At 36.1% G+C, this 27,318-nt stretch overlaps 1 protein-coding gene across 5 annotated transcripts in view; it reads right to left on the minus strand.

Annotated features, from left to right (window-relative positions):
- The window catches only part of FCHSD2 (FCH and double SH3 domains 2), a 244,156-nt gene that overhangs the window by 109,515 nt on the left and 107,323 nt on the right, over positions 1–27,318 (minus strand). For all 5 annotated transcript variants that reach the window (XR_015142154.1, XM_086340652.1, XM_086340649.1 and 2 more), the window contains exons 6-8: positions 20,817–20,950; positions 16,864–16,918; positions 15,793–15,921 (exon numbers count right to left, since the gene is read on the minus strand). Coding sequence is in view for 4 of the 5 variants with exons in the window: in XM_086340652.1 (XP_086196778.1) it covers positions 15,793–15,921; positions 16,864–16,918; positions 20,817–20,950 (318 nt within the window). In the remaining variant the exon portion in view is untranslated. The remainder of the gene's footprint in view (positions 1–15,792; positions 15,922–16,863; positions 16,919–20,816; positions 20,951–27,318) is intronic.

A 27,318-nucleotide genomic window follows, 5' to 3' on the forward strand; every position in this document is an offset into this window, starting at 1 on the left:
ATTATACGAAGTGAAAGAAGCCAGACACAAATGGCCACGTATTGCATGATTCCATTTCTATGAAATATTAAGAACAAAGCAAATCCATGGAGATAGAAAGCAGTTTAGTCTGGCAGGAGCTAGTGGAGAGGGAAAACAGAGAGTGATGTTAATGAGGTCTAATGTTTCTTCTTGGGAAGATGAACATACTCTAGACTAAGACAGATAGTAGGGTGTGAGTTGTAAAACCTTGTGAATATAGTAAAACCCACGACACCCTAAAATGGTGAATTTTATGGTAAGCAAATTACATCTAAATATCAAGAAATAAAGTTGGCAAAAGAACAGAGCAAGCAGTGTCTTTTAAATTATCTTGACTTCCTTTTGGTTTCCTTTGGAGGAATAAGAAGCCATGAGGTTTCTATGTAGGGTATGGAGTAGCACTTCCAAAATTACTTTCTGAACAAATAAATAGACTTCTTGATATACAACTCAATGCTCTTTATAACATGCAGAAATCTCTCTGTCTTCTGATTAAAACTTTTATAACACTTCTTGTCAAATAATCTTTATTTCCAACTATATTGATGGAGGATAAATTTTCATTTCCTAAATGAGCCTTTATTCTGATTTCCAAAATGATAGTGCTGAGATGGAATTCCAGAAAGTCTTAAAACTCACTACTGTTCTTGATGGCATTAAGGGCCATGAACTACTTGATAAACATAAGGCCTGCTCAGAGAAGTCAATGCTTCTGATCAGTCACCTTCACTCCAGGGATCCAGCGGTGCGTCTATGTATCTGAGATTCATTTTCTGACCAACACTTCTCCTTGGTGCTTTGATGGTTTTATAATAGTAATGTTAAAAGATGTTGCTACAAACTGGCAAAACAAAACAAAAACCAAGACCAGCTAGTTCCCTTCAAAAATTTATGGGTAATGACTTTAAGGCCTCATCCAAGGATTCATATCACATGAAAAACGATTTTTCTTACACACACACGTGCGTGTGCATGTATGTATTTGTGTGTGTATATACATTACCTTTTATCAGCTTTTCTTTAAGATCAATTTCAATAGTACACCTGGAACATCACTTAGCCTCAGTCTCACTTGTTAAAGTAAATACATAAACTCTGCTGCAGAATGTTAGATTCAATGCTAATTGTCTACTTATTCCCTTCAAAATCTTATGAGAGAATAAACTCCATCCCAGTGCTTCTTCGTCTACAGACTTACTCCTTCTTGGATCGTATTAAAATCATTTCATTTCATTTAGCTTTGAGCTATTTTTCTCAAGAATAAAAATCAGATTAATGAATTATGCAGAAAAGGTTACTAAGAATTTAGGCTGTACCACCTTGCATAGTCAGTTAACTTTTTTTTTTTTGGTCAGTTAACTTTTAAAAGTACATCTGAGAGACAGAAACAAAAAGAGAGACAAAAAGAAAGAGACAAAGACCAGTCTTTGCCTTTATTTTTTTGAGAGTAGAGTGTTTAATCACCTTTTTTTTTTTACTTCTTCGTCTGTGCTTTGTACAAAGTAGAAATTTAGGAAAAATTATCTTCCTTTTTCTTTAAGAAATCACTAAATATAAGATGCACCGCTGATTTAAAAACATTAAAAGATTTTTAAAAACCCTGAATCTTAGAATCAAGGAAATATGGTATGTGTCAACTAACTGATTTAATAAGAAAACAAAATGACCTGACATGTGTTTAAGTTAGATATTATAAAATCATGTCTGAAACTGGAATTCAGCAAACTCTATGAGTTTGAGCACAGAGCAAAGTTTATGCTTGTTATTTGTGATAAAGAAATACAAAATTTAAGTGTAAATGCTTTCCTCAATGAAACTTCAAACCTACACATTGTCCACACTAGGTAAAACATCACCAAACGCACCAAGTGAGGCCTGATCCTCAATCATAGGAATAAGACACTCTGCTCAGAAAAACACCTGTCTGAAGGCAAAGACTATTTTTAACTGTGACTAACTACCTCAGTGACAGAATATAATCTGTGTTATATTCTGTGACATCATTACATCAGCCTGAGACTCAGAAGCAAAAGCTACCAGAATATCAGAAAAATGAATACTATGTGCCTTTTCAAAATAGCTTGAAAAGGAAAAACAAAAGGGAAAGGTTTTGATAAATGACTGACAAACAAAGAAAACTTTCTAAAGCCAGAAATGGCTAAGAATGCTGAAGACTTTGTTCACATGTCACTTCGTTTCTTAGCCCCAAAGCTAACACCATCAATCTCCACTACTTCAAGTTTTTTAACCAACAGTAAATACATTACAGAATCTAGGAAGACCAATGAAAACCTAAATCTATATTTCCAGTGAGAAAAAATAATCTAATATTTCTAATATATAAAAGTGGCCTAACACAAAAAATAATCAAATTTAATGGAAAAAGATTAAACTTCATTGAAAACTGCATAAAAAGCTAGGATAATAAATAGTCTAATATTCACATCCTAATTTGCTCACATTATTTTTTTTTTTTTAAAGCTACTTTAAAGGCATTTTAGAATTTTTTCCTCAAGGTCAAAATTTTTTCACTTTCATTAAAAATCCCTATTGCAAGAACTCTCAGCTCTGCCAAAGCTCTCTCCTCACTCATACCTCTCCCCAAGATAGATGGAAGCAGTGATTTCTGCAATATATCACTTTCGGCCCCCTGCTCATAGAGTGCATTCCTGTGAAATCATGTACTCTGCCACCATACATCCTACATCCCATATAAGGCCTGGCTAAGATGCTAACTATGAAGAAAGGCCCTCCACAAAGAAAGACCGACTGGAACCACTCCCTCCTCATTCATTCAATGTCAATTTTAGGTGCCAAGTATAAAACAGGGAACAAAACAAGACAACCTACTCTCAGGAATCTTACATTCCAATGAGATCTGATTGCTATCTGTACCATTTGTATTCATAGTAATGCATAATTGGAAGGAAGTATTCATGTACATATAGAGTTGCCTTGAAGATTACATGAGATCATATGAATGTAAATCCTGTACAGAATAAAACCCCAATAAATAACAGCTATTACTATTACATGTTCTTAGAATGTAGTTATTTTTATGAAGGTCTTCATTCCACTTCTAATTTTAAAGGCCCCAGTAGCAAGGATTCACACTGCAAACATCTCACTTCTTCAGTAAAGAAGAATTACATGCTATACAGAATGAAGAAAATAAAAGTGCAGTCTTAAAAATGAATGAAATTCTGACACACTAATAACATCTATGCACGAGTGCTCAGTTGCTTCAGGGTGTCTGACTGTCTGCAACCCTATGGACTAGAGCCCACTAGGTTCCTCTGTTCATGAGATTCTCTAGGCAAGATTATTGGAGTGGGTTGCCATGCTCTGCTCCAGGGCATCTTCCCAACCCAGGAATGGAACCCGAGTCTCCTGTGTCCCCTACATTGCTGGTGGATTCTTTACCCACTGAGCCACCTGGGAAGCCCACTTATAACATGAGTGAACCTTAAAGACATTATGCTAAGTGAAATAAAGCAAACACAGAGGAACAAATATTGTATGATTTCACTTACATGAGATACCTACAGTAGTCATATTAATAGAGATAGAGAGTTGAAAAGTAGTTTCCAGGGGGCTAGAGAAGGGAATGGGGAGCTATTATTTAATGGGTACAGAGTTTCAGTTTGAGAAGATGAAAAAGGAGGGACAGTGGAGGTGGATAGTGGTGATGGCTGTACAACATGGTGCATGTACCTAACATCACCAAACTACACATATAAAAATGATTAAAATGGTAAATTTTATGTTATTTATATCTTACCAGAATAATTAAAAAGTTAGTTTTCTCACTTTCCTTTCCCCAAAAGATCTCAGAACAAGGCAAGCATGACCACTTTCACCACTTCTATTCAACTGTACTAAGGATCTTAGCCAGTGATATATGGCAAGAAATAAAAAGACTTATAGACTAGAAAGACTATCTTTATTCAATTTGCCATGATCATGATCACTGAAAATTGTAAAGAATCCACAAAAAAGACAGCAGAATAACTGAATTTAGGAAGACTGTAGGACACAAGGTCATGTGGCAAAAGTGCATTTGCAAAAAGAAAAAAAAAGCCACAGCAATATTTCTGGTGCACATGTTCTTCCATAAACTCTGCATCCCCTGTACTCTCACCCCATTGAGAGGTAGAATCTATGCTATCAATCCCTTTTGATGATGGGTACAACTTTGTAACTTTTTCAGTGAATGCAATGCAGAACACTCTATGACCTCTGAGACTATTTCATAAAAGGCAATACTGCCTGTGCCAGATTAGTCTCCCTCCCTCATAGAAGGCTTCCTTTTAGAAGGCTGGCCATTACCAGAGACGTTTGCAGGACGGATGGCCCCCTTTTACTTTATTTCCTCACCACCTCTCCCTCTCCATTCTGCCTTTTTAATTTTATTAATATTTCCTCACCTTCCCCCATCTCTGTTTTATAAAACAACCTGGCATTCAGACCCACAGAAGATGGTTATTTTGAGACATTAGTCTGCCATCTTCTTGGTCAGCTGGCTTTCCAAATAAAGTTTTACTCCTTGCCTCAAGACCCTGTCTCTTACATTTACTGGCCTGCTGTGCAGGGAGCAGAACAAGCCTAGATTTGATAACATGTCTACCTGTGCCCAGAAAGCCAATCTAGTGACATCTGATAGTGGTGAAAGAAAGTGCAGTGCTTATCACAAGGCACCAATACAAGGAGAAAGGGTGGTTCATGCTCCAAAACCCCTGAACTACTGAAGAGTTTCAGCAAAGCATTTTCAAAGGCAAGGTGAAAGAGGCACACCAGAGTATGTGATCAGCTAATGCACAATTCTTTTTGATTGGCTGACGGTGAGGTAACAGGGAAGTATCACAGGGGTTAACATTACACTCCTCAATACCCATAGGTCTTGAGGCTACATGCTCATGATCATCACATAGTTAATTTCTTCCATTTGGTGGTGGTTTTAGCATCTGGTATCTGGACTTACTGAGGCTCAGGTTCTTTGTGTCTCAGCACAGAAGGAATTCAGGGAGAGGCAAAGTGATAGGCAGGACATAGAATTATTAATATAGGATGCTTGTAAGAGATGCAAGTGGGTAGGCAAGGGAGCTCTGCTTACTTGTAGACTTTTTGATGACAGCCATTTTGACAGGTGTGAGGTGATATCTCATTGTGGATTTGATCTGCATTTCTCTGATGATCAGCTATGTTGGGCATTTCTTCATATGTCTGTTGACCATCTGTATATCTTCCTTGGAAAAATGTCTATTCAGATTTTCTATCCATCTTTAAATCGGATTGTTTTTCTTTTTTTTTTTTTAACATTAAGTTATATGAGCTGTGTACACATTTTGGATATTTATCCTCTATTGGTCATTCCATTTGCAAATATTTTCTCCCATTTAGTAGGCTTTCTGTTTTGTCCACAATTTCCTTTGCTATGCAAAGCTGTTATGTTTAATTAGATCATAGTTGTTTATTTTTGCTTTTGTTTCTTTTGCCTTAGTATAAACAGATCTAAAAAAAATAATCACTAGGATTTATGTGAAAGAGTATTCTGCCTATGTTCTCTTCTAGGAATTTTATGGTTTCAGGTCTTATATTTAGGTTTTTAATCCATTTGAGTTTTTTCTTAATAGTGTGAGAAAATGTTCTAATTTCATCCTTTTAATGTAGCTGCCTAGTTTTCCCAACACCACTTATAGAAGGAATTATCTTTTCTCCATTGTACATTTTTACCTTTATTGCTGTAGATTAAATGACTCTACGTGTGTCAGTTTATTTCTGGACTCTCTGTTCTACTCCACTGATCTATGCATCTGTTTTTGTACCAGGATCATGCTTTTTATTAATTACTGTAGCTTTGTAAAACAAAGATTTACAAAGTGAGGGGGCATGATACTCCAGCTTTGTTCTTTTTTCTCAAGATTGCCTTTGTCCATCAATTATTGTTGACTCTCCAGCCCAAGACACCCAATTAAGCTCTCAAGTAAGAATACTCAATTTCCTGTTGGCCCTGTCCAGTGGAGAATATGAACAGTACATTATCATGATCTGATTTACATTTTTAAGAGATTACTTTGAAAAAAAAAAAAGTAGCATGAGGATTAGCCAGCTAAAGCTTAGAATTCTATTTAAAACAAAACAAAACAAAACCCTGTCTTGGAACAGTTGTTTTCAAATCATATTTCAAGGAACTCTAGTATTCAGCATAATGTCTCAGGAACTAACGGAAAGAAGCAGAAGATGACATATGCATGTATGGGTAATGGGGCCCAACCAAAAGGGAAAAAAGCTCACAGCTTTAACCAAACAACTTCCCTTTTATCTGCTTTCTATATAAGGATTCCACGTAGGAGTTTGTAGCAGTTATTCAACTGTTATGTAGGAGCTTGTAACAATTATTCAACTGTTAAAAATATTTTAAAATCACTGCTTTAGAAGTTTGGTAAAAATTGGCAAGAAGCCTCCTAATTTTCTCTTTTTGTGTCACAGGGAGCCAGTCATAATATAAACAATAAAACAGCAGAAAGGATCTATAATCTCATATTCCATGTACTCTTTAGGGGCTGTTCTAGAGAATTATAACCTTCTTGTTTCTGTCTCACTACTTATATGGATCATGTCCAATTTATCTCCGTATCACCATGCCTATCACCAAATATACACTTAGATACTTGTTGAGTTTAAGATGACACACAAACAATGTTAAAAGATATAAGAAAAAGTGCTGTAATACAATATCGTCTCTTTGGTAAAGCTGCTAATACATACCACTCTATGTATATTTCCTTAAGAAATTCTTGCATAAATACACCAAGAGACACATACAACAATGTTGATAGCAGTACTGTTTATAAAAGTAAAACAAAAACAACTAAAATTTCAGTTAAGAAAATGAGATGCAGTCACACGGGGAGCTTCCATTTTGCTAGTACTATTTCATTTCTGAAGCTGAGTGGTAAGCTAATGGGTAGTCATTTAATTTTTCTCTGAATGTATTTGTACATTTAGAAAATTTGATACATAGGTTTTAAAGTCCTATACCAAGGGTCAGAAACTATGGCCTGTGGGTCAAATCCAGCCTGATGTTTAGTTTTATAATAAAGTTTTACTGGAACACAGCCATTCATTTGCTTACATATTACCAATGACTATCCTACAGCATCAGAGTTGAGTGCCTGTAACAGAGCAATCTAAAATATTTACTATTAGGCCCTTTACAGAAAATGCTGCTCACCTCTTTCTGTTCGATTTCAAGATATAGAATGCAAATGAAGAAGCAATTAATCCAAAATATATGAATACAATTATGGCTATGGTTACTGGGGACAATGATGACCAGGGTTATTGATAGTCAGATTAAGGAGGATGGGAGCAAAACAAAAACTAAATAAGCTTTAGATCTCTGCTGTCCAATAGAACTTTCTGTGATGATGGTAATATTCTATATCTGTACTGTTCAATATGACAGCCACTACCCAAGTCACTTTTGAGTACCTAAAATGTGACTCTTGTTACTAAAGAACAGAATTAAAAATTTTACTTATGTTTAATTACTTTAAATAGTCACATGAACCTAAGGACTACCATATTTGATAGTACAGCTGCTGCTTCAGTTGTCACCTGAAATCTAGGAGGGGGTTCTTCAAGAAGAGTTGCCTCTAGTTTAGAAAGTTTCAGCCACTGATGGAAAGGCAAAAGTATGGATAATTTTTAAGGGCAAAGTTACAAATACATTTGAGAATCATACAATACTAAAAAAAAAAAACAGGCCAAATAATTACTCCCTCCAAGAAAAAGTATGTAAAGAGAAGCAGAGAGCCAGTCTTGACTCTTCTGTTGAAGTCAACCTCTTTGAGGTCTTCCATGTTAATTTATTAAGTGAATAAACATTACTAGGTGAATCAGAGGTATAACATCTAGAGCGATGGCAGGGAAACCAAAAGAGTTATGATTTAAAATCAAGAAGATGAGAGTTACAAATTCTACATGAGAATGAAGAAGACTTTTGGAATAATTAGTATTTTAGTCAGAAAAGCCTTAAAAATAAGAGGCCTGGATACCAATAATGACTTTCTCTTCATTTAACCAAGACAAATGTCTGTAAAAGATACACCATATTATTGTATTTTCTATATTTTGGTCACATATAAAGATGTTCACCTTTTGTTACTTTGCCTAATTATCAACTAGTCAGATATGTTTGGCATCCACTTAATATCTGTCTAGAAATAGGGTCCTGGTATTAAGTTCATCTAGTCAAGGCTATGGTTTTTCCTGTGGTCATGTATGGATGTGAGAGTTGGACTGTGAAGAAGGCTGAGCGCCAAAGAATTGATGCTTTTGAACTGTGGTGTTGGAGAAGACTCTTGAGAGTCCCTTGGACTGCAAGGAGATCAACCAGTTCATTCTGAAGGAGATCAGCCCTGGGATTTCTTTGGAGGGAATGATGCTAAAGCTGAAACTCCAGTACTTTGGCCACCTCATGCGAAGAGTTGACTCATTGGAAAAGACTCTGATGCTGGAAGGGACTGGGGGCAAGAGGAGAAGGGGACGACAGAGGATGAGATGGCTGGATGGCATCACTGACTTGATGGACGTGAGTCTGGGTGAACTCCGGGAGTTGGTGATGGACAGGGAGGCCTGGCGTGCTGCGATTCATGAGGTCGCAAAGAGTCGGACACGACTCAGCGACTGATCCGATCTGATTAAGCTCTCAAAAAGTCTTTCATTAGATTGACATTTTGTTCTCTTTTCTACTAGGATGCATTATACTTCATTGTTCCTCATCCAAACCACTAAGAAAATATTTCGCAAGCTTCTAAAAGTAAAAATATCAGCTTATATATTGCACAAGAACACTACAAAAAAGGAGCATTTGAGGAACAAATTACAAGACGTCCTAGCAGTCAGCTGAACTGCTTTCCCATAGATTTGATGAAATCAGTTATCCAGTTTGCATGGCCAAGCAACAGCTTTTTTTGTTGTTGCTATTGTTGTTTTATTTTGGTGTTCAAAAAAACCTGCCTGACAATACTCAGACACTAGCAATATATTTAATGTCCACTCTAATCATAAAGTATACAAAGTATTCCTTGGGAAACCTGTCTAAATACTTTTATTTAGAAACTGACATGATCTTACTCTTTAGAATAATCATGACGGGGCAGAATTTGCAATTTTCAATTGTTAATTTTATTCTATAGTTCTCTCAGAATTTATGACATTCATGGTATGTTACTGCTTATTATACTAAATTTTACTATCAATAATATTGGAATGGTATGTAGAAAAGAACACAGCATGAAATCTAGGAAAGATATGGGTATGAAGTTACAGAAATCTTGATTTAAGTCCTAACTATTATATAGATCAGCTGAATCTCACTGTGCCTCCACCATCTGATTTGTAAAACAGGGAAAAACATAATATTTACTTCGAAAGATATTATGAAATAATGAAATTATGAAAAGCTAAATGAAATAATGTATTTTAAGCTACCTAGAGAAGAACCTAGCAATGTTAGACATCCAAACAGTTGCTCTATTCTCACTCCCAAGCATTCAAGGTCTCTTCTACGCTCTCCCCGTCCTTATCCTAAAAAAGTAAGATTTATTTAAAACAGAATAACAGAATTTATGTTATTTAATAGGATGATAATGACATGTATGCCAATTTTCAAAATTAACAAAACACTCTTCATTGTCTTATTCACTCCTGACAGAAATCAAAAGAGATACGATAGGGCAGGATTATTCCACATTTAACAAGGAAAGAGGAAATAAGTCTAATGAATGGGTATAATTTAAAGAGCTAATGGCACCAGCTCTGAAGGCAGAGAAACCTGCCAGAGTTGAATCTAGGCTTTGTCATAGTTTCCTCATTTGTAAAATGAGAATGATTCATTCTGCAAGGATAAAAATGAGAGTAATCGTTCATTCACTCTTCAATAAGTATTAATTTATAAACATTCACATGTATTAGGAATCAAACACTGTACTAGATAGCAAGGATGGAGCCTCAAGTGATACAGACAATAATTACTGTCCTCATGGAATGTATAATTAAGTGGAAGATAAGGCAGTTATCATATAAATCACATAAATACAGGTAAAACTACAACCATGTTTCAAAGTGCTTCAAAGATGTGATAAATCATTTTATGAGACCATCAGATTGGGTGGGAGTGTAACTGGGTTAAGGAGAACACAAGAAAAGAGATCTGAAGAAATGATGAAAAGAGCAAAGTAGTAGTTCTGATCAGCTCAAGAGGAGAGATATAAAGATACTGATATTCAGCTTCCCCTACAAACGGCCCACCAGAACACCATTTAGGGAAGCTCAAAGTTCATAAGTCCTACCCACAGACTAAAAGGGAGACCACGTACGGAAAAGAAAACTTCAAAATAAACTCTATCATTGAGACCATCAGAATTAAAAAGAGAAGATAAAGCACAGAAACCTGTTATATATAAAAAAAGGGATATTCAGGATATTAAAGGATCAAAATTTAGGATAATAAATGAACGAAAGAACAAAAGGATATTAAAACCATGCTGAAAATAATTAAAAACTTAACAAAAAACTATAAAGCTGAAGAGGTATCTCAGACAGTAGAGCATAATGAAAAAGGACAATAAAAGAAGAAAAAAGAAATTTGCAGGACTAGACCTGGAGATCTAACATCTTAATAACAGGAGTTCCAGAAAGAGAAAAAAAAAAAAAGGGAAAAACTAATTTAAGAATCAAAGGACATTCTAGAAATATTTCATAAGCTGAAAAGAAAAAACACTAGAGCAGATATGAAGGATGAAGAATCAGATGGTTCAGAGTTCTCAATATCTTTGTGACCCCATGGACTATACAAGACAACAGGAAACAAGATAACAATCGTCTTCAATATTTGAATAAAAAAGGTTTTTAACCTTTAATTCTACACCTAAGTATGAGCACAGAAAAATAACACCTTCATAACATAGTATGTTAAAAAACTTACCTCTCATGCCCACTCTCTCAAGAAAGTACTAGAGGATGTATTCCACCAAGGAGCAAAGTATACTAAGAACAAAGAAGATGCGATACAGGCAGTTGAGGACACTACACAGGAGACAGGCGAAGAGAGGTCCCAGAATAACCCCATTACAGGGCACACAGAGGGCAATTAAACCAGACCAGAGCAGTGTAACACAAAAGATAAACATAAGGAGGGCTGTCGTCTAAGATGCTATCAACTGTTAATCTAAGAATAGAACATCCCAGAAATATAAGGGAAAAAAACAGGAATAGTCAATTGTTTTAAATCCCTGAGAAGGTGCGAGGGAATGAGATACCATCCAAAGCTGAAGTGAAACGATCATCTTTAGAAAGGAGAAACAACTCTTGATATTAGACTTCTTGGAAGAGTCTTCAATACAGATGAAGCCTGTAATAGGACAGTAATGGAATTCCCTTTTAATGGTTTCTCTTTTCTCTAAAAATTAGCAAGAAAGACCACCTGCCAAGTGTGAAAGAGCTGGGATAAGTCTGAGATTTTAAGAGAAGGGAAAAAGTTGACAAAATTGTTGAAAATAGTAGAGAAAGTCAATCAGGGAAATACAGGAGGATATCTGAACAGTTTTGAGGATCCATTTGAAACTGGATCCACATTAATTTGGGCTTCCCTGGTAGCTCAGATGGTAAAGAATCCACCTGCAATGCACAGGACCTCGGTTCCATCCCCTCCAAGATCCCCTGGAGGAGGACCTGGCAACCCACCCCAGTATTCTTGCCTGGAGAATCCCCATGGACAGAGGAGCCTGGTGGGATACAGTCCATGGGGTCACAAAGAGTCAGACATGACTTAGCAACTAAGCCCAGCACAGCCACATTAATTTATGATCATGAATCTGCTTTATTGAAAGATTTTCTTCAATAGGACTTGATTATTTAGATGCTGGTAAAGAGTGGTTCATCCAAAGTTGGGATTTCATTCATTTATAGGCTAGTGTGTTATTTAAATAATGAACTATACACACTAACCAGGTCAAAGAAGAAAATGAGAAAGGATAATATGCATAAAATGATTAGAATTGCCTGGAGAATCCCAGGGACAGGGGAGCCTGGTGGGCTGCCATCTATGGGGTTGCACAGAGTCAGACATGACTGAAGCGACTTAGCAGCAGCAGCAGCAGCAGCAGCAACAGCAGGGTAATATCAAGTAATCAAAAAAAAAAAAAAAAAAGACAGTTATGATTACTACTATCCATGGTCCTTTTATGTGAATTCATTATTCTGATTTATCATTTCTAAATTATCTCTCTTTAACTAGTCTGAGCCCTTTAAGAATAAGAAGAGTGTCTTGTTTATTTTTGCTTCTTCCAAAGCCTAGCACAGTAGCTACCATACTATAGTGAAAGTGAAGTCACTCAGTAGTGTCGGACTCTTCGCGATCCCGTGGACTGTAGCCCACCAGGCTCCTGGGTCCATGGGATTCTCCAGGCAATACTGGAGTGGGTTGCCATTTCCTTCTCCAACCATACTATAAGTAACTATTAAATGTGTATCACTGTATGATAAAATCAATGACTTAAATTTCCTGCTTTCAAGCTATTCATATAAAACCTTTTTAATTAATTTTTTTTTGGAGTATAGTTACTTTACAATGTTGTGTTAGTTTCTACTGTAGAAGAAAGTGAATCAGTTATACGTATACATATATCCCCTCTTTTTTGGATTTCCTTCCCATTTAGGTCACCACAGAGCATATAATAGAATTCCCTGGGCTGTACAGCAGGTTCTCACTGGTTATCTATTTTGTACATATTATCAATAGTGTATATATGTCAATCCCAATCGCTCAATTCCTCCCACGTACCCACTATCCCCTTGATATTCATACATTTGTTCTCTACATCTGAGTCTCTACTTCTGCTTTGCACATAAGATCATCTATACCATCATAAAAATTTTGTTTAAAAGATTCCAGTTAAGCTATTAACAAAAGTCCAGAAACATTAACAAAAATCCAGAAAATAGACAGCCACTAAAGGGCCACTATCAATTCAATGATAGAAACTTACTAAGTAGCTAACAGTATAATTAATAGATATTATTCAATATTGCAGACTACAGAATTTGCATAACGAAGGAAATGAATTAGCACACACAATGTGAAATTTGAGAATACAATTTCCTGTTTCTAAAGGACAGGAGGGATTCCTGCCTTGATTTTTTATCATTCAATACCCTATAATGTTTCATGAAATGAGTAATCTGAAGCACATCTACCCAATGATGATCAAATACCTAGGTGTAAAAGGACTTCAAAGTGTATTCAAAGATACATAATCTGAGGTCCAGCTAGGCCCATTAATCTCCTCTTTTTTTCTGGCAGGAAGCAGATCCCCAAATAATACTGTACCTTTGCTGGTATATAAAAGGTCATAGGATTTTAGGTAAGAAATCTTTTTTGACTGTGGATTCAATTAAAAAAATATATATTTTATTTTTGCTACTGTTTAAATTAATACAATGTTCATTTAAAAATATTCAAAGGGGAAAGTATATATTTGCCAAGTCTCCAGTTGGTCCTTGTAAGTCTGAAGCACATGCAACCCCTAATAACATGTCTAAACCTCTAGGTCAACTATTTTATGGGAAAATGTCTGAAGAGTTCTCGTCTGAGATGTCAAAATAATTCAGATCTCTCTCATCTCTTATATTCTAACCAGCAGAAGTCAGAATAGCACAGAAATCAGGAAAAGGGGTTTCACACAATAAATCAAAAGGAAATAAAAAAACTGCAATAGGATACTTCTTAGTTCAGCAGTACTCTCTCCATCCCTTCATTTTTCCTTAAAGGTTCCAGTATATGACCTGTCTCTATTTTCAAGGAAAGAACTTGTAGTTTTTGGACAGTTTATCTCTTTCTCAGAGCCATCATATCAAAAAAAAAAAAAAAAGGAAAAAACAATAACTTGCTGCACTCCCTTCTCAACATCTCTGATTTGTAGAGCAAGCAATTCAATCAAAGCAATGTGTTTGGACAGTCATTAAGAATAATGTATTTGAGAGGGATGGGTTGAAAATAAAAACAGAATAATCAAGTTTGGGCCCTTGAGAAGACAGAAGAAAAAGAGATACAATTTCAAAGCAGAACTTGTCTACCAGCCATGAGGGCAAAACTGGCAGCAGGTTAAAAAAAGTTTCTTCTCCACCCTTTGTCTTTTCCTTGAGTTAAAGTTAAAGATACATATAGATGTATAAATAGAGGAAAACCAAGATCGAATTTTGGTATATAAGTAACTGTAACCCATTCTAACATCCTCATATAACTACTAGTTATATTTTCTCTTGTTTTACCCCTAGGCACCTCAAAATCATAAAACATTAATGCACAAGCTTATCTATCAATTAAGTATAAAATGATTAAATTTTAAAAATCTAAGCCTCTGACTGTGTGTATCACAATAAACTGTGGAAAATTCTGAAAGAGATGGGCATACCAGACCACCTGATCTGCCTCTTGAGAAACCTGTATGCAGGTCAGGAAGCAACAGTTAGAACTGGACATGGAACAACAGACTGGTTCCAAATAGGAAAAGGAGTATGTCAAGGCTGTATATTGTCACCCTGCTTATTTAACTTATATGCAGAGTACATCATGAGAAACGTTGGGCTGGATGAAGCACAAGCTGGAATCAAGATTGCCGGGAGAAATATCAATAACCTCAGAAATGCAGATGACACCACCCTTATGGCAGAAAGTGAAGAGGAACTAAAAAGCCTCCTGATGAAAGTGAAAGAGGAGAGTGAAAAAGTTGGCTTAAAGCTCAACATTCAGAAAACGAAGATCATGGCACCCAGTCCCATCACTTCATGGCAGATAGATGGGGAAACAGTGGGAACAGTGGCTGACTTTATTTTTCTGGGCTCCAAAATCACTGCAGATGGTGACTGCAGCAATGAAATTAAAAGACGTTTACTCCTTGGAAGGAAAGTTATGACCAATCTAGACAGCATATTAAAAAGCAGAGACATTACTTTGCCAACAAAGGTCCAACTAGTCAAGGCTATGGTTTTTCCTGTGGTCATGTATGGATGGGAGAGTTGGACTATAAAGAAGGCTGAGTGCCGAAGAATTGATGCTTTTGAACTGTGGTGTTGGAGAAGACTCTTGAGAGTCCCTTGGACTGCAAGGAGATCCAACCAGTCCATCCTATAGGAAATCAGTCCTGGGTGTTCACTGGAAGGACTGATATTGAAGCTGAAACTCCAATACTTTGGCCACCTGATGCAAAGAGCTGACTCATTGGAAAATACCCTGATGCTGGGAAAGATTGAGGGCAGGAGGAGAAGGGGACAACAGAGGATGAGATGGTTGGATGGCATCACCGACTTGATGGACATGGGTTTGGGTGGACTCCGGGAGTTGGTAATGGACAGGGAGGCCTGGCGTGCCACAGTTCACGGGGTCGCAAAGAGTCAGACGTGACTGAGTGACTGAACTGAACTGAAATGAAGCTTTTAAAAAATAATCATATATTAATAAACACTATACAGTAAATAAATGCTGCTGCTAGGGAATAATACAACCTTTTACTATGATTTTTCTTAAACATTTTCTTATACTAAAATTAATTCAGAATTATATGAAACAGAGGTTACATAGACAATACAAAGTATATTCCATATTCCAGCAAAAAGCAAGGTATTGCCTGCTATTCTATAGACTCAATCCCATACACCCAACAGTCAACTCAAACAAAATTACTGCAGATATTAAGGCTGTATTACCTTCATGATATTAACTAAATCTGTTTGATAGTAGCGATCCTGGTGTGCATTTGCTGCCGCTAATGTAAGAAGATAATCATTCCTTGCGTGGGTAGCTTTGGAATTACACTCAGATCGCCGGGCTTTTAACTAAAACATAGTAAGAGGAAAAAATAGTTAGTGCAAACCGACACAGCACTGAAAAACATACAAGGGCACTACCACTCTTAATCAGTTCCCCAATAAAAGTAAAGATGACCAGGTGAAGAAACATTTATATGCATGTAAGAATTCTTCAACACTATTGAAGAACTCAATAAACAGTGACCAGAACTTTGCCACATAGTAAGTTCAGTTCAGTTCAGTCACTCAGTTGTGTCCGACTCTTTGCGGCCCCATGAGCTGCAGCACGCCAGGCCTCACATAATAAGAGGGTTTTCAAATATTTATTATTTATACTTTATGTATTTTCAAAGCTTTTGAGAGAACTTCAAAATTGTATGCTCATTTTATTCTGATGGGACAATAATGATTCTCAAATTAAGTAAGTCTCTTATCTTCAAAGACATCAGTAAATCTGCTAGAGTTAGAAAATCATTTTAAAAAAATCAACACACTCTAATGTGGCAAAAGAAATGCATGCTAGAGGGGAGCTTAGCAGACAAAGGCAGGTCACTAAGTTTATTTATCAGGTATTCTACAGCTTGAGGATACCACAGGAAAAATTCACCTGCATCTGGCCTAGAATATTGTGCTTAGAGGTATAAACCTAAGTGAAATGGATTTTGTAAAGCTTTCTAAAGCCCAAAGATCAGTTAAAGTCTCTTGGACTAAGTGCTAAAGGCAACAGTCCTAAGCAGGTTAGGCACAGAAATTTACCTCTAAAGCAATCTTGAGAAGCAGGGAGTATCCAAAGGGCTGACACCTCGTTGAAAAACTCCATGAACTGGGAAAAAAGTTCTTCCCTAATGACTTTAAAATGCTTCTCTATACGGAAACTAGATGGAAATAATTTAACTGCACCTTCAAAAGGCCCAGTTCTTTTTTTTTTAAGCTAAGGTTTCTTGTGAAATAAAGTTTTCAAAAACTCACCTTTACGCTTGCCTTCTGTAAACTGATTCTTGATTGAAAAAGACTAAGTTTAGATCTATAATGAAAATAGAAAAGTATATTTAATAACTATCAAATTACATAATGATTATAATTAATAATTTTTTTAAAAAGTGACATTTTCCCATAACACCATTCTAAAAGAGAACTAGATAAATAGAAAACCAAACGCAATTATTATTTTCCTTTATTTTACTACAGGAAGAATTTAATATTATGGTGAAAAAGAAAATAGTGGGATTAATAAAATAAAAATATCCTGAATGAGAAAATACAATTTGACAAATTTAGTATGTTGGTATTGCCTAATAAACAGAAGCCATCAAACTATAGGTTATTCCCAGTACCATATAGTTGCACATACTTTAGTACCTGCAAGGAAGCTTAAAGAAGCCCATGGACAACCAACCTATGGAGGCAAAGATTAGCAGGCTTCCCCGGCCTGTAACAATAGGCTGCAACAGGCTGTAACAATGCCAGGAAGGCAACCTACGGAATGATATTGACAGGCTCTACAAAGGCCTTAATTCCATCATGTCTCCCACTAACAGTTCTTGTTGGAGTGCTCCCTCCACTCTTAACATAGTACTCAGAACATAGTGATAAAGCCCTGCAACTTTCTACCCTGTATGATTTTACTCTGTTTAACCTTCTCTTTTCTGGGGTACTTATTTCTCTCAATCCCTCTCAGCTTGTGAGGGGAACCACAATTAAAATCAGTAATAAAAATATGGTGAAGTGAAGTGAAGTCGCTCAGTTGTGTCCGACTCTTTGCGACCACCAGGCTCATCCATCCATGGGATTCTCCAGGCAAGAATACTGGAGTAGGTTGCCATTTCGCTTTACCCAAACAACTAGAGGTAAAAGTAAGGAGAAAGTCAACAGACAAATGCTAAAGAACAACCAACATTCCCACGACCAGTGATTTTTGAAGCTGCAATGTTTGTCTTGACTACAGTGTCATGGTGATTGCCATGGGAAAAGTCAATGCATGTGCTGGACACTATGCCATAATATGAAGTAAAGTTGCAGGCTATTTGGTACTGGAAGACAGAGCAAGACAGTCTCTGATGAGCCAATGTGAAGAGGATAGCAAAAGCTGTCTCTCAACTTTCTAAAAAGAGAAAAACACTCTCTTGTTAGATGCACAAATATGCCTCCCAACTGCTCCACTGTTTAAAAAAAATAGTTGGATCTAAAATACTCCTGTTATTTTTCTACTTTGTTATTATATTCATACTTGATGGGGGTTTTATTAGTCAGATTCCTATTCATTTTGATCTAGAAAAGCAAAGGCTACAGACTTTAAAATTGGAGTGCCTGTTCAGGGTTAAGAAAGACTGTGTTTGGGGTATACTTATTTCTACTTTTTTTGTAGCCATTATCTAAATAGTCTGAGTTGCATCTGGATTTTCTAATATAAGGATTTAAGTTTATGGTTTCTGCTTCATTTGCCAATCCTCATACAATCCTTGGGTGGCAATAAAGAAAATACTAGTAACAAGTAAAATAATAAAGTTTCTAACTTCAAAGATTATCATCTAGAACAAATAAAATATATATTGATACAAACAATGAACTATACTGCATACTCCCCCTTCCTCACCCACTTTCCAAATGTTAATGTTCCTTAGGTTTCCAAACTCAACTTCTCATCTCATTTTATATATGATGCCATCATTTTAACTATCATCTGATATGCAACTAACCCCCAAAGCAAGATCTTCAGGCCCAAATTCTCCTGTGAGAGTCAGATATATAACCTTCTACCAAATACATTAACTCCACGGTCCCACAGGTTTTTCAGAACCTATATATTTAAAGCGGAACTCATCCATCAAACTGTATACTTCCTTCTATGCTCTCTCCTCATGTACACATCTGAATGTACACATCCCATTACCTGTCAAATCATCTGTCAAAACTGTATATACCCCAGTTTTCACTTCCCCTTCCTGGTCTTTCTTCTCATCTCTACTTAGAAAAACCATTCTTCAGAACTGTGCCCAAATACCACTTCTTCTATAAAGGTTTCCTTTCTCATTAGGCAAAATTAATCTATCTTCTAGACTTATATAACAGTGTTTTCACATAACTACTAAAATAATGACTAGGTGACATTCGGCATTTACTTTCTTTGAGTTTACTGTGAATAAACAAACCATAAATTTACTTTAATACACATTTGTTTTTAATTCTAGGCTTTAGACTTTTTGAGGGCAAAGCTTATCTTACTGATTTCTGGATCCATGGTACCCAGTATAGACTAATCATTCAAAAAAAAACTTAGCAAGTGAATAAAGAGATATTTCTTTCCCTGTTGTAGAATTAATTTTCATGAAAAGTTACACGTGGAACTAAATGTCTGATCTGCTGTACCCTCTTTGAATCTGAACCATATTAGGAGGCAGTTTCTTGTGATCAGCATCTGTGCCAAATCCATTTGTGTGTGTGTTAGTCGCTCAGTCGTGTCCAACTCTTTGTGATCCCGCGGACTGTAGCCTGTCAGGCTTCTCTGTCCATGGAATTCTCCAGGCAAGAATACTAGAGGGGACTGCCATTCCCTTCTCCAGAGGAACTTCCCCACCCGGGAATCGAACCCTGATCTTCTGCATCCCAGGCAGATTCTTAACCGTTTGAGCTACAGGAAAGTCCCTGTGTCAAATCCATACCTCTCAAGAAAAGCCCCATAACTGTCCTCATTTTCACCCGTGGACCTTGGCTCAAGTAGGTATTTATATATGCTCTACAAAATCTGTCAATTCTCTGTTTTCAAATCTCTGAGAATTAAAAAAAACAAGTTCTTAAAAACCACCATGACAGGATATCCCTAATTGGAGAGAATCTAATCTAAAAACTTCAGATCTTACTGAGAAGATGGGTTCACCAACTCTTAAGAAAGTATAGGAAATATCTGTATGCTTATAAAAATAAAATAATTAAGAAAATAAACTAAGGGAAATGTTAAATATGTTTTCCAGTAACATTAAGCACGTTATGAATATTCATTTACCATCCCTTGGTACAAAATACACTTTCCAGGAGCCCCTAAATTTTCACAACATTTGCCTATGAGATTGCTTAATTTCCTGCAGACAGAAAAATATATTAGAAAGACACCCCTGACTCCTTCCTAGTCTGCACAAGTGTTCAATTGTACAGACTTTCTGATTCCATGACTAGGAGTTCAAACTCCTACATTTTCCATCGGTGAACTAAGTGAATGGGAGTATTACCCTTCCTTATAGACATCTTCAGAATACCATTCAATAACACAGGTGTCCTTATTCTTAAGAAATTTTAATCTTTCCTCAAGCTGTCATTGCAAAAATCTCTAACTGCTAGCTTTACATTTCTTTGTGTTATAAACTGCCAGTTCGTTCTTTTCCTAATTATTTTTAAATAAAGGACTTGTAATTCACATATACTGAAAGTGAAAATCACACACAGTTGCTAAAGCATACATTAAAAAGTGTATGTTAGAACTTCATATAAGAGAAAATTCTAGAGCAGGATTTCTACACTGAGGTCAGTGCTCTTGTTCACTTGATGTGTCCATCATCCTTCAGTGGCACACTGAGCATCAGGGATTTTTCAACTACAATTGATTTAGTCTGGCATGAGAAAAATGAGGCTCTAAAACCCTGATATTCAGACATCTAAGCAACTTAAGCAGACTCTTGCTAAGCTTCCAATACAATGTTCATTTGTCTCCTTTCTTTTTCAAAATTCAATTTAATGTGAAAACTGATCAAACATTCTCATTTTGCTAATATTAATGTAAATAAAATCAACCAATGTAAGAGAAAAATTTGATCTAAAGTATGTAACATTTACAGGTCTGATGAAATGCCCTGTACTAACAGAAAACAAAGTACTGGCAAAAATAACATTTATTTGCATAATTACTTTTTCAGAAATGCTAAAACACATACTTTGACTCGATGTCAGCTTTCTCTCGTACTGCATGAGCCATCTGTTCAGTCTCAAAGTACTTCTTCTTGCCTTTAGCTAAATCTTTTACTGTCTCTTGCAGTTCAGTTTGGATCTTTGTCAACTGGTCCACACACTGTAAAATACAAAGTGCAGTTATTATGATTTTAGTCTTTAGGCTTACAGAAAATGAGTCTGTCCTAAGAACTATGCACTATGCCCTCAGGATGGAAACCCAGGAGAAGAATCAGCACATTTAGAACCCTTCAAATTGCAAATTAAAACCCAGTGAACAGCTGGTACTCCCATTTCAAGTAATGTATGGAATAGTGTCACATTTTGCCTAATAACTCTGCTTTGAGAAATAACCTCTGAGTGCTGCTGATAACTGACTAGGGCATAAGAAGAGCAACAAAGAAAATGTTCTCAGTGTTGGAGCACAGCAATAAAGGCAAAAGATTAAAGCAATTCTGTAATCTTCATAATATTAATAAAGTCTCCTATCTATATGTTTGGGGAACTGACGGCACAAACGATACTGAAGGATTCATGTCAGAAGTGAGTGAAGGAAGAGTGAAATCTGAGTTTAACATGGTAAGTCCAAGATGAAGGAGAAAACTAAGAAACCTGGGTACCACATAACAATTATTACTCAAAACTATCCCAAATTCAACTCTTTGGATACACATACAGATTCAAGGAGAAGGGACAGACATAATAACTCAAAGAAATATTTAATGAATAACTCTTATAACACAATGGGGCCCAAGTAACACTGCTTTGGGACCCTTCTGGATGTCCAAAGTGGAATTTTTTTCCCCAGTTGGAAACAGTTTGAGGCCAGTTTCCCCAGTTTGAGCTCAATTCAGCTCAAACCTCCATTGAAAAACTTCTGAGCGTGGAATAACACTGTCAATACATGGTGGAGACTGAAGAAATCAGCAAAGCAGGAAGAGACACTGGTTAAGAGACTACTGTGCCAGGATGAACAGTGTAGAGTAGAACAAGAACATCCGAAGAGCAAGGGTAAAGCACAAATAAATTGAAATTTAAACATTTGACATACAGGCTAGAGTTTCTCAGTAACTTAGGTGTTAAGAAAGGGACTACTCTACAGGAAGAGAGAGATCTGAAAGGTTCCCTATGGGTACATTTATTGAGCATGTAATAAGTGTCAGGCTATGAATAAAGGGTAGAACCAAACAAAAACACCTCTTTCCTCCTTCACGACAACCTAACACTCCCACAGAATAGTGCTAAACATCCCAATAATGCCAGGCTTGCATGTGTGAAGAGCTAAGAGAATGCTCCATGGCTACAATTAGATATTAATAGTCAGGAAGTGGAGCATAGCCTGAAAAAATACAGCTGTGTTTAATGGGCAAAAGGGATGGATTATTTAAAAGAGTCAGGTGTAAGGTATCTATATCCAAAATGTACATCCAAAACAATGAAACTTGGCTTCAGAAAAACTAATCAATGAAGGGAAGCCCAAGAGTCCCATGGTGATACACAGCACTGAAAAGGTTGCTAATTTGAATATTTTGAGAGGAAATGAAACACAGTAGGTCAAAGGTTTTCCTGAGGATTGCAAGCCATGTGGATAGAATCTTGGAATATTCACACAGAGTGAACACCATGGGTACATGTACATGAGCACATACACACAAGCACATGCATATACACACACATACACACACACACACACACACACACAGAGCCACTCACTCCTTATATCCCTACCCTTTGAAGGAAAAGACATCTCTCCTTACTCCCAGGTAAGCTAATAACTCATAAATATTAATTAATTTCCATCTATAAAAGGTTGTTAATTAAATTACATTCTATATGTGCCACAATATTAGATGAATTTTGTGTTATTCATATTTTTAAAAGCACTTCTCAAAAATCTCTTCATTAAACTCTAGTTGGGTCTATCCTACTTGCTTTTTCTCTTTACATAAGTTTCTAAGATAGTTTATCAAACAGTATTAGAGAGAGCCTGTGTGCACAATGAAGAGATCTCTTGTGACCTTTCTTCCCTAGCATTCATTAAAATAACAACCAAGTGTTTTCCACCACCCAAGTGGACTCTTTCAAGTGACAGTAATTTGGGTTCTTCTTCAAAGGAAAATGCTTGCACACAGCAAAATACCAAAAATATTTATTAAATAAGTCATCAAACTTAATTTGCAAAGGAATAGGATTTCCTTTCCAATTTTTAAAATAAAATTTTTTTTTCTGTAGAAATACAATTTTCGGAGGAGGATTAAGTTATATACTTAAAAAGAAGCTTAATAGTACCTAGGTTAAGAAAAGCCTTGATGTGATACATGTCCAACTTTTTCCTAAGAGGTATTAGCACTGAATAGAGACATGAATGTAAGTTTACATTAGAGCTAAGGGATCATACAAAATGAAAAACGTGGATATTATAATTCAGAATTCTACTGAAGAAATTAAAAGTATGATTCCTGAGTATGACACAGATACTAGGATAGATAGACCTGCTAACAACTTGAAGGTTCTCTGACCTGGTAATCATGTCCTGGAAGTTCATCCTAAGAAAATAACTTTAAAAAAATTGAATTCTTATTACCTTAGTGGTAATAAAACAGAGGAGTGATTACATAAAGCAGAATAAATGAAAGATGTATTCAGAAGTAAAAAATAATAAACATAAAGCTTGTATAGAAACATTAACAATAAATTAGGAAATAGAGAACGCAAAAAAACAGAATACTCTAAAAATAATTATCCATGTATTAATTACAACTACTATAAAAACTAAGAAGGTAAAGGAGTAGAAAACATAAATAGTCTACTGAGGTGAAGAAGCTATTTTTCTGTAAAACTATTTAAACAATAAATAAAATTGACAAAATAGAGAAAATTTTAAAAAAGAACATGAACATTAAAATGTTACAGAGGGGTTAACATTCAAATATATAAACAGTTCAAACAATTTGATATTAAAAAAAACCTGATTAAAAAATGGGCAGAAGACCTGAATAGACAATTTTCCAAAGAAGATATGCAGATGGCCAACAGGCACATGAAAAGATGCTCAACATCACTAGTCATCAGAAAAATGCACATCAAAACTACAGTGAGGTATGACTTCACACCTATCAGTATGACTATCATCAAAAAGACCACAAATAACAAACGCTGGCAAGGGTGTGGGAAAAAAGGGAACCTTGGTACTCTGTTGGTGGGAATAAAAATTGGGGCAGCCACTGTGGCAAACAGTATGAAGGTTCCTTAAAAAAACTTAGAACTACCATATGATCCAATAGTCTACTCCTGGCAATATATCCATAGAAAATGAAAACACTAATTTAAAAAGATACATGCACCTCAGTGTTCAGAGCAGCATTATTTACAATTGCCAAGATTTGGAAGTAATCTAAGTGTCCATCAACAGATGAATAGGTAAAGAAGATATGGTATACATATAGCTCACACACGAAGGAATACTACTCAGTCATAAAAAAGAATGAAAATTTGCCATTTGCAACAACATGGATGGATTTGGAGGGTATTATGCTTAGTGAAATAAGTCAGAGAAAGCCAAACAGTGTACATTAATATTTATATGTGGAATTTAAAAAATAAAGTAGTGAATACAACAAAGAAGAAGCAGACTCGTATATATAAAGAACAGACCAGTGGTTACCAGTGGAGTGAGATAAGGGGAGAGGGGCAAGAGATAAGATACATGAATATATTGTGCAGCACGAAGAATATATCCAGTACTATATAGTAACTATAAATGAAGCATAATCAATAAATATTTTAAACCATTATATTATTCAACTCAAAATAAATTAATACTATAAATCAACTATATTTCAATTAAAAAGATATTAGAGAATTTTAAGTCAAATTGGTTTTGATCATGAACAATTTGTTTTAGACTATCCTCTTCTACTCTATTAACTATAAAAGTTAGACAACAGAGATTTTTAGAAATAGCCAGAATTAAAGAATAGCAATACACACTGGACTTAAGGGACTTGATATCTGGAAGAAGAGAAGCATAGCTAGGTAAGCTCTACATTCACCTTGACTTTTTCCCTTATGGCAATTTTTGAATCATGGTACAGAGAAGTACGGAGAAGGCAATGGCACCCCACTCCAGTACTCTTGCCTGGAGAATCCCATGGACGGAGGAGCCTGGTAGGCTGCAGTCCATGGGGTCGCTAAGAGTCAGACATGACTGAGCGACTTCACTTTCACTTTCACTTTCATGCACTGGAGGAGGACATGGCAACCCACTCCAGTGTTCTTGCTTGGAGAATCCCAGGGATGGGGGAGCCTGGTGGGCTGGTCTCTGGGGTCACACAGAGTCAGACACGACAGAAGCGACTTAGCAGCAGCAGCAGCAGCACAGAGAAGTAGAATATAAACAGAAAGTGGGTTTGTTTGTTTTTTTTTTTTTTGCTCTTTTTAACTAGACTGTGGAAACAGAGGTTGGAGTTTGAGGGTGCCAAAAGAGTAGGAACTTGAGAGACTCAATCTTGGAAGTAGAGTACTACAGACAAGCAAGCCACAAAATCTGAATGCAATTTCCCCAAGTCATCAGTTGACTTCTAAATGTCATGTGTGGAATGAAGCTCCAAGAAATTCAGGAAAGAACAGTAACTAAAAGGCTAATGAGCTGAGCAACGAACAGCTACATAAGCAGAGCAGCTACATGATGTTGAGAAGAAAAAGGCTGGAGTTCAAGTCTTGTCAAAACAGAAAGGCTTTGGTAAATATCCTATACTTTCAGGTAAGACCCCAGAAGTAAGGACAAAAGTGAAAAAGACAAGCCTAAAAAGTCTAACGCTAGATAGACCCTAACAGAATCAAAGTGATTAAATAGTATTCTATCTGCGTGCTAAAAAACTTAACTCTCTTTGGAAACAGAAAACATCTTCCATAGCCTCTACAATTTTTATCCATAATATCCAGCACCATGAGGCTTACAAAAGCAGTAGACCCAAATAACTAAAAACAAGCAAACAAACAAAAAAACAGATAATGATAAAAAGAGACCTATAGTGTTCACATAGTGGAACTATGAAACAGAGATTAGGAGTAATACATTAAACAGGAGAAAGAAAAAACATGAAGAATTGCATCAGAAACATTGACTCCATTTTTTAAAAAATAAAAAATTCTAGAACTGAAGAATACACTAAGATTCCAAAAGATAAGTTTTAAAAGCAGATTAGAAATAGCAGAACAGCACAGGAGCACTATGCACAATAGTCAAGAAATGAAAACAACATTTGTAACAACCTATACGAAAACAGAATCTAAAAAAGAGTGGATATAAGTGTATATAACTACACTACAGCAGAAACTAAGACAACATTATAAATCAACGATACTCAAAAAAATTTAAAGATGTGGCATACACGATACACATACACACACTGGACTATTATTTAGGGATAAAAAGAGCAAAATTTTGCCATCTGCAGAAACATGGATGGACCTACAGAATATCATACTAAATGAAGAAATAAGACAAAAACAAATATTATATGATAGCACTTATATGTGGAATCCAAAAAATACAAATGAATCTATATACAAACAGAAATAGACTCACAGACATATAAAACAAACATATTATCAAAGAGAAAAAGCAGGAGAGAAGGGATAAATTAGTATGGGGAGGCCTTACAAATAGCTGTGAATAGAAGAGAAGTGAAAAGCAAAGGAGAAAAGGAAAGATATAAACATCTGAATGCAGAGTTCCAAAGAATAGCAAGAAGAGATAAGAAAGCCTTCTTCAGCGATCAATGCAAAGAAATAGAGGAAAACAACAGAATGGGAAAGACTAGGGATCTCTTCAAGAAAATCAGAGATACCAAAGGAACATTTCACACAAAGATGAGCTCGATAAAGGACAGAAATGGTATGGACCTAACAGAAGCAGAAGATACTAAGAGGTGGCCAGAATACACAGAAGAACTGTACAAAAACGATCTTCACGACCCAGATAATCACGATGGTGTGATCACTGACCTAGAGCCAGACATCCTGGAATGTGAAGTCAAGTGGGCCTTAGAAAGCATCACTACGAACAAAGCTAGTGGAGGTGATGGAATTCCAGTTGAGCTATTCCAAATCCTGAAAGATGATGCTGTGAAAGTGCTGCACTCAATATGCCAGCAAATTTGGAAAACTCAGCAGTGGCCACAGGACTGGAAAAGGTCAGTTTTCATTCCAATCCCAAAGAAAGGCAATGCCAAAGAATGCTCAAACTACTGCACAATTGCACTCATCTCACATGCTAGTAAAGTCATGCTCAAAATTCTCCAAGCCAGGCTTCAGCAATATGTGAACTGTGAACTTTCTTATGTTCAAGCTGGTTTTAGAAAAGGCAGAGGAATCAGAGATCAAATTGCCAACATCCGCTGGATCATGGAAAAAGCAAGAGAGTTCCAGAAAAACATCTATTTCTGCTTTACTGACTATGCCAAAGCCTTTGACTGTGTGGATCAC

The sequence above is a fragment of the Bos grunniens genome, chromosome 15 (assembly GCF_055505025.1).
Source record: "Bos grunniens cultivar Pamir isolate PY7600 chromosome 15, Bosgru_T2T1.0, whole genome shotgun sequence".
Classification (NCBI taxonomy): domain Eukaryota; kingdom Metazoa; phylum Chordata; class Mammalia; order Artiodactyla; family Bovidae; genus Bos; species Bos grunniens.